General features: G+C 39.1%; 1 protein-coding gene across 4 annotated transcripts in view; it reads left to right on the top strand.

The window, feature by feature from the left end:
* Window positions 1-14,056, top strand: part of Robo1 (roundabout guidance receptor 1) — a 399,556-nt gene extending 385,500 nt beyond the window's left edge. For all 4 annotated transcript variants that reach the window (XM_052158079.1, XM_052158077.1, XM_052158080.1 and 1 more), the window contains 3 exons: window positions 5,509-5,817; window positions 11,069-11,265; window positions 12,321-14,056. In XM_052158079.1, coding sequence (XP_052014039.1) covers window positions 5,509-5,817; window positions 11,069-11,265; window positions 12,321-12,335 — 521 coding nt within the window. In that variant the 3' untranslated portion in view covers window positions 12,336-14,056. The remainder of the gene's footprint in view (window positions 1-5,508; window positions 5,818-11,068; window positions 11,266-12,320) is intronic.
* Window positions 14,057-14,377: the final 321 nt, after the last annotated feature.

Genomic DNA, 14,377 nt, shown 5'->3' with positions numbered 1-14,377 from the left:
CACATGTGCCCACACTTTATAATTCCGGTGCTCAAACTGCAGGGCCTTGTTTTCCAGTCTCTCACGATCTATGCCCAGACCTAATATGTGTATACTCTTGATGGCAGCTCTGAAACAGAGACAAAGGTGATTGTCTTAGAAAGCAATTTTATCAAATTATTATACTGCATTTAGATAATAAATCTGAGGGGCTGGAGAGATGGCTGTTCTTTGGTTAAGAGCACTGGCTGTTCTTCCAGAGGACCTGGGCTCAAATCCCAGCTCCCAAATTGTAGCTCCCAAGTGTCTATACCTCTATTTCCAGGGTATCTGGTACCCTCCTACAGATATACATGCAGGAGAAACTCTAATTCACATAAAATAAAAATAAATATTTTTAAAATGAGAATATATCTACAGATCATATTATGAAGCATCCCAGCAGCAGATACAGGGTTTTATATATATATATAGTATGTTGTAAAAGATTAATGGGTGGAAAAAAGAGGCTGAGATGTCTTTTACTAAAAATCAGTATTAAACATATTAGTAAATATGGAGTCGTTTGTAGGTCTTTTGTTTCCTTTATTTTAAGCAGTGTGTTGACTGTCTTGGATGAGTTTGTTTCTTGAATATCCGTTTTGAGAACTCTGTTCAGAGTGATAGCATTCTTGAGCTTAAAGCTTCTTTGCTTTATAAATAGCATCCGAATTTTGATTTTCCAGATAAATTATTTTCCAAAGTGTCCAAAAGGATAAACAAGACCTCATTCTGAGTCAATAAAGTTTTGAGGATTCCTCTCAGCTAGTTTTAACCTGTTTCTTGATCTGTCATGAAACAGTCCCACAGACTGCCTTTCCTCAGAGCTCTGGAGGAGGGAGTGCCGAGATGGAGCTGCCATCCAGGGTGCATCCTTTGGAGGTCTGCCTCCTGTATCTGCCCAAGGTCTCTCCTCAGCCAGTCATTACTCTCTAACTATCAGGGCATTAGTCTTATTGGATTGGATCCCATCTAGAAGGTTCATTTTAATTTTACTGCTTCTCAAAGACAGTCACGTTCAGTGGGCATCGTGGCTCTGAGGGTGGTGTTGGCGGGGACGTGGTGCACAGCACAGGGTCCAACATCATGGCCATGCCTTGCCATGTCGGTAACTACAAGGCTTCATGAACACCCAGAGAACACTTGACAGCAAAGCAGAGTACCCCCACTGTACAGCACTGATTACTTATTTATTTATCTCGTGTTTGCCACTTTCAAGCTTAACCCAGTTGGAGGATAGGATTAAAATATATGAATATTTATCAGCTGAAGTCTGTGGAGCTAAAGTACATTTCTAGGACCTTCTAATAGACTCTTTCCTCCCCCCCCCCCACCTTACAACCCTCCCAATACATTTACATACTTCATTTAAAAACCAACTCTATAACATTTCTCTAGTCCTACTCTTCATAAATTATAAATTCACCATCCTCTTTAGAATGATGGTAACTTGACTTGATTTATCTTTAATTACAAGGTCTTGGGATTTTAAGCAGTTACTTAAATAGAGTGTTGAATCTGTCTAGCAAGTTAATGCTGTGTTAGCAGATTTACTTGCGTCATGGGTTCCTATGGATTTCTTTATGTGAGGGAGTTTGTTAGCTGGGGATTCTTGGAAAGGGAGAAAATGTTAACAAGATTACACAAGATGGCTGGGAGGCTAAGAGCACTAGCTGCTCGTGTAGGGGACCCAGGTTCAGTTCCCAGCACCTACATCCTGGTGACTGGATACCCTTATTGACCTCCAAGGACACCAGGTACACACATGATGCTCGTACATACATGCAGACAGACATCTACAAAAACATCCTCTTAAAAAGATTCTGTAAGGTTTTTAAAAACTAGGTCCATAATTCCCTCATTTTAAAATTGTATTTAAATCAATGCATAAATTGGAGAATTCAGCAGTCAGGGAAAGAGTTCATGTAAAAGTAACCAACCTCGAGTTTAGCTTCATTAGCTATTTCATAATACCTGAGGAAGAGGAATTTATTTAACAGTCTGTTTATAGTACATAGGGAACCTGCCATCATTTCTGTCAGTTAGGCACAGGAAGTTACAATTCTTAACAGGATCACTGGGTTCTGTTCTTAACTGGAGTTACAGACAGCATCTATCTGGAATATCCAGTTATGGATTTCCTTTTGAACTTCGGATTCCCAGGACATGGCTTGATCTTATGATAGCAATAATTATAGTCTTGGATACCCTCAAGAGCCCAGCTATTTTGTGATTTAATAAAAGTGACAGCCAATAATAGAGTGACACATCTTGCCTCCCAATAATGTGTTTGCAGTTGCAAACACAGAACAGAAGGTATACAGAGATCCTCACGCCCTCTGCCTGCAGGAACGCTTCGGATTCACTTCTCATTTTACTCTCAGCACCTGCTTCTGCCGCTCCGCCTTGCATCCCTGGGTTTGCACCACTGATTACAGTCTATTTCTTAACTCTTCGTTGTCTTCTTCAGTTTCAATTCCTGTTTGTGAAGTGCCAGATAGATATTCTACTACTGAGGTAGATCTACAATAGATCTTTTCCAAATAGTGGGGGTAGGGGGAGGATTTGAATATTGCCTTGGGGCTGGGCGTAGTCTCAGTATAGCAGAGGCAAATGGTTCTCTCTGAATTCTAGGCCAGCCTAGTTTACATATTGAGAGCCTATCTCAAAACAAAACAAAAACAAACAGACAAAAAGCAACAACAACAACAAAAAAACAAAAAACAAAAAACAAACCAGAAACAAAAGAGAACACAAACTATATTGCAGCGACTCCATTGAAGTCATCAACAAAGGGGAAAAGCTGTGCTGTGGTGACTGGCCGGCCATAAGGTACTAGGGACCCAAGAATTAAAAGAAAACTGTTCTATTGTCTAGACTTTGGCCATAGATGTGTTGAGACTATTAATAGTATACTGTAGCACAGTAAGCCATGATATTCAGTTATAAACTTTTGTAAAATGAGGGATTCCCTAAAGAAAATAGCAAGATGTAAAATGATGCTTCCGATTTTCTTCTTTTATGGTGAAATACAATTTATTCTGATATTTTGGCTTCAGTCTGCAGTGTCAAAGGAAATTCCATTTAGAAAGACCTGTCGTTGTTGTTGTTGTTGTTGTTAAAACTAGGAGAGGGAGGTAGTTCCTTTTATAAATATGTACATAAAGTGCATATATAAATATATAAAAGAATGAGAGTTCCTATTAAGCTAAGGTTGTTCCGCGCATCCCTTTACTATCATAGTAAGGTCTTCGAGGTGCAGTTTGGTGGTGGTGGTGTTTCGAGAGAGTCTCACATAGCCCAAGCTAGCTTGGACCTTGTTGTGCTGCTGAAGAGGACCTTGAATGTCTGACTCTCCTGCATCTGCATCCTGAACACTGAGGTCACAGGCATACGCCTCCAAGGCCAGTTTAGTTGGTGGTGGGGATCAAACCCAGCGCACTGTGCTTGCTGAGCAAACATTCTGACCGTGACCGAGCTCCATGCCCTTCAAGGTAGCGTTTCAATATTCAAGAATTTCTCAACAAGAAGGCACATAAAAAGGATAATTAGTGGACGCTGTCCATGCCAATAAAACATTTATAAACAACCTCTGTATTCCTCTGTGCGGCACGACTAACTAGTGATGTGTTTATTGAACAAAACGTTACACAAAAAAAAGAAATTATGGATTCACTTGGAGATATATACAGTTATATCTCTAGGGGAAAGAATCCTTACAGCTCATGTTAATAAAAATGCAAGGCTGTTTGTATATGATGCTTTCTATCAGCCTACTGCCTACAGATGGGTGGATATTATATATAGCTCCACGTGGCCTGGCTGTGGACGGTGCTCCCTTGAGTCGTGTGACTTAGCATCATAGTTTTGTTGGATAAATATAATTTGGTGAGTGAGCTATAGGAAACTCTCAAAACTAGTCAGTCTCCCTAATCAATACTGGAGACTGAAATGGAGACGAGGCAACACAAGACGTGCTGTCATGTCTCAATTCATATGACTTTGATATTTTTGTCATGTATTTTTTATTACCATGAATACTTTTTAATTGAAATCCCAAGGCTAAAATTATACTAAATATTTTTAAATATCTGATGAATCCCTTTTTTGATATTTTCTGTTACCTGTAAAATGTGCAAACATTGCTCCTACTTGCCCGCGTGCCTGAGTCCACAGTGATGCTGACTCCCCTTTGTCTGGTTTTGACAACTCTTGAACTGAGCCCTGAGCCCAAAACTAGCTGTTTTGTATTTCCTCCTGTATGCTCTGAAAGCCCTTCCTGTTCACTTTCCTAAAACTGAGCTCACACATCTTTACAAAACACCTCTTGCTCACTCCTGCATTCCGCACCTGAGGGACTGCAGCCCAAGGCCTAGCTTCTGCCGCCTTCCCCTCCCCAGTACTAATAGTCCACTGATCATTAAGTAATACTAACTTGCTTTCCTTATGTCTCAAATGTATTCTCTGTCCTCCCTTAGACACCCCACTGTAATATTTCATCGGCTATCATATGTGTGGACTAGTACCATGATCTCATAGCCTCCTGGAATGAAGTCTCTTTTACTGTTATCCATCTTTCCCAGCATAGTCAAAGCCATCTGCCCACGGGAACTTGTTCATATTAAGTTAACTTGCCAAATACTATGAAAATGTTTCCCTTTATTAATGGACTATATCTAGGAATAATTTTTATGAATTTACGAAATGCTTCAGAAGAATGCATTATCTAGATGCTAAATTATATGCATGCTTTCAATCTGAGATGCATCCATGATGTAAAAAAATTTAAGTCAATATGCTATATAAAAGATATTGTTTAAAATATAGCTACTAGATATAGGTGTACATATAAAGCAGGCAATTAACCTACATTTCTAAGAGCAGTTATCTACTTTAAAATGTCTGCGTTGGGGGTGAGGAGAGCCTTATCTGAACCATAGATGTGTGTGATAAAACAATGTGAAGAACAGTAGAGATTAAGAATCTAAAGGCATTGCTCTTTCTTTGGTCTGCTGGCAGACAGCTTTGATACCGGGAAAATAAGTTAAAAATCTATGTGGAGCTTTTTACCTACACATTAAGAAGGGATTTGGGCCAGATTAGAGATGGCAATTAAAACTTAAGTGCCAGCCTTAATCAATTTGAAGAGGTTGCCTAAAGATGTAAAAGAATATTCATCTAAGACCTATGAAAGCATGCTGAACTCAGATAGGAAGCTCTGCTTGGAGTAGAGTGGGGGCACGGATTATAGAGCGCATGCGCAGTAGCAGCGAGCTCCACAGTAGGTAGTCTCCGAGTCCTGGTCGAATGATTGAGTTTTTCCATGCCGGATGATGATAAAAGTATTAAAATCATCAGTCTTGATTTTTGTTACCTTCAATTGCTCTAGATCAAGTACGATTTCAAAATTGAAAGTGACTGCCATGATAAGGCGAGTTTTGATGAATCTACACATGTCACATCTCACAGCATTTAAAATATTCTTTTTAGATCTTCCGCCCCCTCCAGTGCCACCACCTGCTATAAAATCGCCCACCGTCCAGTCCAAGGCACAGCTGGAGGTACGACCTGTAATGGTGCCAAAACTCGCCTCCATAGAAGCAAGGACAGACAGATCATCAGACAGGAAAGGAGGCAGTTACAAGGGAAGAGAAGCGCTGGACGGAAGACAAGTCGCTGACCTGAGAACGAATCCAAGTGACCCCAGGGAAGCACAGGAACAGCCAAATGATGGAAAGGGGCGAGGAACAAAGGCAGCCAAGCGAGACCTTCCTCCAGCAAAGACACACCTCGTCCAAGGTACTGATTTTCCAAACACAGAATTCCATAAACTTGCATGATACGCCGGTAGGCTTTCTGTAGCCATATGAAAAGTAATGTGATTAAGGCCTTTCTAACAGTGGCATGAAAATGTGCCCTGCTTATTTAATACAATTCATTCCAATAACATGACATCACAACTTTGAAGTGATACCATATGCACTGAATTTGTAGATGTCAAGGTGTCACCCGAAAGACATAGCAGTTGTCACAGATAAAGATATGATTAAAAAAAGAGTGTCCTGTTCTCTGCATTTTAACCAGTTGTGAGTCTTTGTAATAGTCTCCTTCTCCAGTAAAACTAAAAATCTTTGATGAGAGATGAGAGCTATACTTATCTGTGAGTAAAAGGATAAGTATTTGAATAAAGTTAGAAATTACATTAGGTCCAGAGGAGGGCAGTAGTAGGGTCTCTTCTAGGGACTGTGACCTCACCAGCTACACGTGCTTGACTGGACTTATTGTGTGAAGTCCCTCATATCAGTTGGTCTTTAAGTCCAATTAAACAGCTGTTGGTTACAGCAAAGGATAAAAGCCCTGCTCTTGCACCATTGGGGATATCTTTCAGGGCCAGTTGTTGTGATTTGTAAGCATTACAAGGTGGGTAGAGCTACCCCAGTTGATAAGTTTTCAATGAAAGCCCTACACCTACAACTGAGGAAACACCAAAGAGTGATGGTAAAATCCAAATGAGCAGTGTGCCTACTGCTAAATTATAACCTCCAGACATAAAAGAACAAGATGGACCCATGACCTTTCAGCATTATGCAGGGAAAGGACCAGATCAAGACACCAGCAGTTGGCATGCCAACATGGAGAGCCTAAATTCAGTCAGGTCCTGCCCCTAAACAAAGAGTCCTGTGTGGCCAGAGGCTACAGAGAGAGAATCAGTTGCCTTACAGATTGAGTTTCCACAAAAGCTGTCCAATCTCAAATGATTGGCCCTGAACACATGTCCATATAAGCAACAGTAAATGGACTCTATAGTGTGTGTGTGTGTGTGTGTGTGTGTGTGTGTGTAACAATGATTTTTTAAAAGAACTCATAAATTCGGGGACTAGGCATGAGAGGAGTTGGGGTGGTGATATAAATTTGTCATAATTGTGTATGACATTTTTTTAAAGAAATCGTGTCCTTTGGTTAGAAGTTGGTGGATGATAAGAGTATTTATCAGCAGAGGCCTTGAGTTCAGTGTTAGCATTGCACACACACACACACACACACACACCTAGAAAGAATGAAGGTAAGAAATATAAAAGGGTCAAGGAAATGACACAACAATTAAAGCACTTATTCTCAAAACATAAGGACCGCCGTTCTGATCTCCAGAGCCCATGGCAAATGCTGGGTACACATGGTGTCCACCCATAATTCCTGCTGTGGAAGGCAGAGGCAGGACATCTTCCGAGCAAGCAGCCTATTACAATTAGCCGTCAGTGAGCTCTGGGTTTGACTGAGAGGTCCTGTCCCAACAAATAAGATAGAAGGATGAGGAAGGATGATGCCATCAGTGTGAATGCACACACACACAAACATACACATAATGCACTCATAATAGGTAAACGTGTATGAACACCATGCACATACACACAAGAGAAAGTAGCAAAAGTGGGGGTAAGTGCTAGACATGATGACATGTGTGTACAGCCTATGACCTGCTCCCCTGCTCCCCCCAAAAAAATAAAAATTAAAGAAATATAAAATGTCACAAGGTGAAAATTTGATGTCATTTTATGAAAAAAGGTAATTTTTGAAATGTGTCATCCATGATTACTATTTCTAAGAACTGTTGACTGCAGTCGTCGGAATCGAAGCCAGACTTTGGAAGACTGAAGGGGGAGTGAATATTTTGAAAGGGACATGTACTCGTCACTTCTATGGTTTTGTGACCAGAATATATTATAAAAACAACTTATGGGAGGAAAGATTTATTTTGGCTAACATTTACAGGGGAGTGCATGGCAGAAAGGGTGTGGTGGGAAGAATGTGATCTGGAGCAAGAGCAGAGCATGAACCAGAAGCACACAGAATATTCAGATACCCACTGCCACATCACTGAAGGGAGTCTGCCTCCTCAGACCCCCTCTTACAGGTTCCACAGCTTCCCAAAATAGCACCACCAGTGGGGACGCTTTCACAGGAGCCAGGAGACATTTCATATCCAAGGGTTGGGGGAATGTGCGGGAATTTTTCTCAGAAGGTTTGGATGAGAAGGCTGGCATGGAGTCAAGAGAGGCAAACTGGAGGAAATGTTTTAGGATAGGAATTATATACTGTAGCAACAAAACCAAGTGAGAGAGATTTAAAAAATAAAGATTTAAAAGAAAAAAAGAAGTGGTAAAGAAGGAGGCTGATGGTGCTGGCCGAATCCTTTACTCCTAGCACTGGGTGAGGCGGGTTCAGAAGTTAGGTAGCGGAGAGGCAGGTGGGTCTTGAGTTTGAGGCTAGTCTGGTCTACAGAGCTAGTTTCAATATAGCCAATGCTACACAGAGAAATACTGTCCTGAAAAAAAAAAAAAAACTAAACAAAAACAAACAAAGTATTGATGGAGGAGACAGGAGGATGTGGTAAAGGAATTAACATAGGAAACCTACTTGGGCAAGATTTGTAATCATCAATTGCTCTGTGTGCTCAATAACTTCCTTGCAACAGGAAGGATGGTTTCCTTTGTCCCAGGACCAAAGCGGGACTCCACAAACACAGACTCAGATGTCAAGTGCACACTCACATGTCAAAGGCTGAACCTTTCACACAGGCACTCCCACAGTGTGACCACAGAGTCCTTGGTAATATCAGCTTTAAATAGTTTCTCTCTGGCCATTAAGCCAGAGCAGCTCTGGCCCTAAACTTTTGACTCCCAGCCCTGTGTTCTGAGTAGTGATTTGTATACTAAGTATAATGATGTCAGTTATAGACTTCATGTCTGGTCAGAAAGTATGACCGCTTGTGTGATGCTGAGCAAATTGCAAAGTATGAGAGATGCTGTAGGAGAAAAGATCTGGGTGTGACAGAATCGGAGCAAAGAGGAAAAAGAGTTTAAAGCAATCTTCAGAAATTTAATAAGTAGCTGTTACATCCTAAAATTATTTCTGTCTATAGAACTAAGTTGGAAACCATTTACTAGAAACAAGGAAACCTACTCCATGAAATGCACTTAGTAGATCCAGTTGCTATTACGCTTTGATTTTCCAGATTTTTATTTGAACCATAACCCCAAGTGTGTCTATCATTAAATTATCATGGCTAAGCATTGCTGTAATTTTCACCTTCTTGATTCAATTTACATTATTTATTTAATGACAGAGGCACCCTGATTTGCATATGTAACGAATGGATATTTTTTAATTAAAGAAAGTGCTTTTCTAGACTTGAAGGCTGATCCTTTGTGCTCACATTTACCTGCATTTGATTTATTTCTACACATATCAAATACTCATTGTACTATATTTACAGTCCTTAGTCTTCAGATGTCTATGAGCATGTGCTCACACAGAGAGAGAAGAGAGGGAGAAGAAAATGTACATGCTATAACTCACAGATACCTTAAGATTTTAGGTGTGCATGTCCTCCCTAAGGACACTATCACTGACTGCTGTGTCTTCAACATAGCCCAGACTGTGCCACCAAGTATGCCTTGAAGACTGGCCAAATACATATATTCTTACATTCAGCATTACTTCTATCATGCTGTGACCCCAGGAGTTCAGCATAAGGACCGTTAGCATTCTGGGTAATACAATGGCAAGAAAGACCCAGAAGTCTTTCCTGTAGAAATGACATATAAACTGAATGTTTAGGGCAGCCAAGTGTTGGTGGTACGCACCTTGAATCCCAGTATTCGGGAGGCAGTGGCAGAGGCAGTCAGATCCCTGTGAGTTTGAGGTCTGCGCTTCCCCCCTAAAAAAGAAAACAAAAAGATGTAGAGATGAGACTAGAGGAACATAAAGGGTCATTTACTTCCACAGAGTCATCACTGTAATCTCTTGAGTGTTAACGACCAATCTCAGGAGAGGCGTCTTGCAATCAGCGTTCAACATATTGAGTATGAAGAAGTATAACTGAGCTGGGTGTCAGAGTAATAGACTCAGGACATAGTTCATGAAAATTGTAGCTATAATCACTCCTCTTGTTGCTCAAGACTATTTATTGATGATCTATTCTATAACAATCTGGGAATATAACAACACATAAAATAGACAAAGTTATATTCTCAAAATGTTATATCTAAAAGAATGGATGAAATTGCCCCAGAGAAGTTGCAAAGAAAAAAATACAAATATCTGTGCATGTGGCGTGTGTGCAGCTCTGGAAAGAAAGGAAAAAAAAATCTTAGGGCACTGACATGACTTCTTCACACTTACGTATAAAACATATCCCGAGAAGATAGTTAAGGAAGGGTTGCTGAAAGCTGAGAGAATAGTAATGTTGCAGTTCAGTAAGGGCAGAGAGCAGCTGGCTACAAGGACCGAAATGTGGCCAACCCCATCACCTCCAGTTTTATAGTGACAATGTCGGTCTCATGATTAGATTTCCTTCGTGAACGGGACCTAAAGCTCCCAAGTTTGAGCCAGTCTCCCATTTGTTTGGTGTTGGTTTTGGTTTTGTTTTTTTCAGCACTCCCTGTGGGTTCTGTGGGTGTAGTCAGCTGCAGAGATTCAGAGTTTAATGGTGCAGATGCATTGGAGTTGGCACCTCACAAAGGGAAAGTCTGAACCTAAGCTTAAATCTCGATTGGGAACTGACTCCTTCCTACTAACTCCTTATAAGAACACCTTGTTTATGTAACGATTTCACTCTCTTATTTTGTTCATGTCAACAGTAAGAGCTCTCACAAGTACATGTTCTATCATGTGTTCTATCACATTCGTGGGGGTGAGAAACTAAATAACTTAAGATCACATGGTGAAATAAAAGAATGGAAGTCAACTGAGTCCATACTTGACTTTTCTCCTGTAATGGCCTTGGTCCCATGTGAGTTTGAGATGGACCCTAGGTCCTGAGTGTAGTCAATCCAAATTCCTAACCCCTGTGTGGAAAACAACAAAAGGTGTTTTTATTGTCATTTCAAAAAAGCACTCGTGCATTGTTATTATGCTTGTAGTTTTGGTATTTATGCCTCAAATCAGTGATGCTTGCCCATCCAGGATTACAGATAGACAGGAGTGATTAGATATAAAATGAAAAGTGTTCTATCTCATTCACATGCTCCTGTCATATTTCTTTACACAGAGGATATCCTTCCGTACTGTAGACCTACTTTCCCAACGTCAAACAACCCTAGGGATCCCAGTTCCTCAAGCTCAATGTCCTCAAGAGGATCAGGAAGCCGACAAAGAGAGCAAGCCAACGTGGGCCGAAGGAATATGGCGGAGATGCAAGTACTTGGGGGATTTGAAAGAGGAGATGAGAATAATGAAGAATTAGAGGTATGCATAATTTCCCCAAAGTTTTAAAACAGTCTTTCTGTAGCCGTTGATATCAGCCTTTGAAGTCTGAACATCTGTCAGCATAGAGACATGTAGCCATTTTCTCACAAACTCTCAGCATCCCAATGTCATACAGGTTTTCTATCTGAAACCGTGAAAGAAAATGAATTTTTAAATCTTCAAAAACATCATTGTTAACATTAAAATTGTGAACGAGTTCTAGAAACACATGTTGGGAAATAACTTGGTCTAACATGCTATAATTCCATATTTTATGAGTCTTCGATGAGGTAAGCTATTTTGATGTATGTGCAGTCTCTACTGTCTGTCATCAGGCATAATTTGACTAACTTTCCAGCCCTCTTCAGTTTCACTGTTTTGGAAAGAAGAGCTCTTTCTAAGTCAAATAAAAGCCTCTTCCCTTCTTGTAATCTAGGAATAATATGCAAGATATAGTTGGAAGTCATATTTAAAAATTCCTTCCCTTTAAAAATTAGTATGTTTTTTCTCTTTAATAAAAAGTAACTCACAAATTTGTTCCTTTACAAAGATATTTTAATCTGAAGTATATACTGAATGAGTTTGAAAATCTTACTTCAAACCATAATATGAAAATGTTAAGAAATCATGCATAATTAAATATCATATGTACCTTATGATTAGACTTTTCTCCCACAAATGCTGTCAGACAATTTGTTTTTCAAGTTAATTTTTGGCCTTTTAAATATAATGACTTGGATGAGGGAGTGACTGAAAGATTCTTGCCATTAAATCCAATATTTATAAATGAGAAACAGAATTTAAATGGTGAGATGGTACCTAGGGGAAGTGGGAACCTGTGATAGCCAGGTCTGGTCCAGAAGAGTTTGGTACTTGTTTGAGGATGCTTGAGTTTCTATAAAGACCAACTGAAGTTGAGAAATGAATTAGTTGTAATGAACACCAATACCAACCAATGAGTGAAGAAAGCATTCATAGTCAATGACTATAAGTAAACATAAGACAGTTATCTTTGGATTTGGTTTCAAACTGAACAACAGCTTCATCTCTTATAGGAAACCGAAAGCTGAAGACAACCAGAGAGGCTTATGATGCAAATGTGAAAGTCACTCAAGAGGCCTCACGTCTGATGACACACAATACCAGATGAAATTGTTCAGTGCAATCAGAATGGACAGATTGTTGTTTCTATTCCTCCTATTGGGATAACATTTTTTAAAAAGTTTCTTGGGTTTTTAGTGTTGCTGATTGATTGCCTAACCCTTCATGAACCTTCCCGTGCCACGAAGCTGATGCAGCCATTATACTTGACTTCCAACACTGGAAGTGTCTTGAATGCTTGCTTCAGCCATCTGCCAGCAAGAAAGAACAGACCAATTCTCTTTGCAATTCGCCCCTGAGATATGGCATTGCATTGCTTATATATCAAGCTAATTGATATCAAAATATTGATCAAAGATACAAAGGTGATGACTCAACCTCATGCCAAGGGCTCTCAAAGTATAATCCTTCTATGACCAACTGCTAATGCCAATTAAAGCATACTTCATTTTACATGATTTTAGAATCAGTCTTTCATACCATCCTTTGCTGAGATAAACTAAAAATCTATCACATACGAAACTACAGTTTAATTTGAATGGGGTAGAAGCAATGTAAATATATACTCTTTGCAACTCCTGGTGGTACTTTATTTTGTCTTTATTTCAGTCATTGAAATATATTCTTGGAAATGTACTTTTGGATAAGTAGGGCTGAGCCAGTTGGACCTCTGGTTGTCTAGTCATTGTGAGAAGTAAACCTAGCAAAAATCTTGTTCTATTTTTCAATCAAAAAGCAACTACAAATGCATATTACAAGCAAATGGATGTTTTTAATGACCAATTGAGTAAGGACATCCCTATCTTAACTGGCCTAAATTTCTTCTGGTAGTGTCAGTTCACCTTTCAGAAGTGCCACTTAAGGAGGTTCCTTTGATTTTTTTTGTTTGTTTGTTTTTTGTAATGCACTGTTTTTAATCTTTTTTTTTTTTTGGTTTTAAAAGCACAATCACTAAACTTTATTTGTAAACCATTGTAACTATTAACCTTTTTTGTCTTATTGAAGAAACTGTTGAGAAGTGTTTTTAGCCTGTTTTGTTAATGCTATGTGTTTGTATTTGCAATATTTGAGTGGTGCCAGCTGACGAGGTCATGTACCGACGTTATCCTGGGCTGTGAACCAAATGGTTCCAATTTTTCCTGGACTTAAAGAAAAAAAAAAGTTGTTCTAAGTTTTTTGTGGCCAATGTTGAATCTTATAAGATTTCCTTAGAAGCTCATGAGAGGCATTCCAACGTGGAATTGCCAAGGGATGCTGTGTGACTGTAGATTTCTATGATTTTTTTTTTTTGACATTTTAAGAATTTCATTGACTTTATAATTGGTGCTATTTGAAGAAAACAAAAAGAACCTTTAGTCATGCATAGGTATCAGGCTTGACCCCACAAAGTCAACCAAAATTGAACCACACAAAAAATAAATAAATGAATGAATAAATAAATAAATAAATAAATAAAAACAACAAGCTGGTATTCACCAAAAACTTAAGGGTATTCATTTAGATTATTTGAAGAAGCCCCATGTCCCATAAAAAGGATGTTTAGTTCTAAGGGAACAATCCACGTGATTAATGTTTTCATTATGTTCATGTAAGAAACCTCTTATTTTTAGCCATACTTTTGCATACTGAAAATTCAATAATCAGAAAAGTAATTTTGTCATATTATTTATTAAAAATGTTCTCAAATACATCATCCTTCCTTGTGTTGATTTTTTTCATTGTATGATTATCAGATTTATTCCATTAAATCACAAAGTCGTTTTGTCTTAACATTTCACCACTACGTTAGAAAAACAAAGGAGTTCTCAGTTTCCTTAATGAGCATCCAGGTTCTACTACTAAGCAAAAATTCTCATTTCGATTGTGTGAAATAAGTGGGAGATGATTCTCGAGTTGAAGTTAGCTGTGTGATCAGAGACTAACTCTGAAAGGTGTGCTGTGTTTGTTTCTGTATGTGTATCTGAATTTCAGTTAGCCTGTTTCTAAAATAATCAGGTTGCAACTACAATAA

Source organism: Apodemus sylvaticus, chromosome 15 (genome assembly GCF_947179515.1).
Source record: "Apodemus sylvaticus chromosome 15, mApoSyl1.1, whole genome shotgun sequence".
In the NCBI taxonomy this organism is placed as follows: domain Eukaryota; kingdom Metazoa; phylum Chordata; class Mammalia; order Rodentia; family Muridae; genus Apodemus; species Apodemus sylvaticus.
The sequence above is the reverse complement of the archived record's forward strand: the minus strand, read 5'-3'. Positions and strand labels throughout refer to the sequence as shown.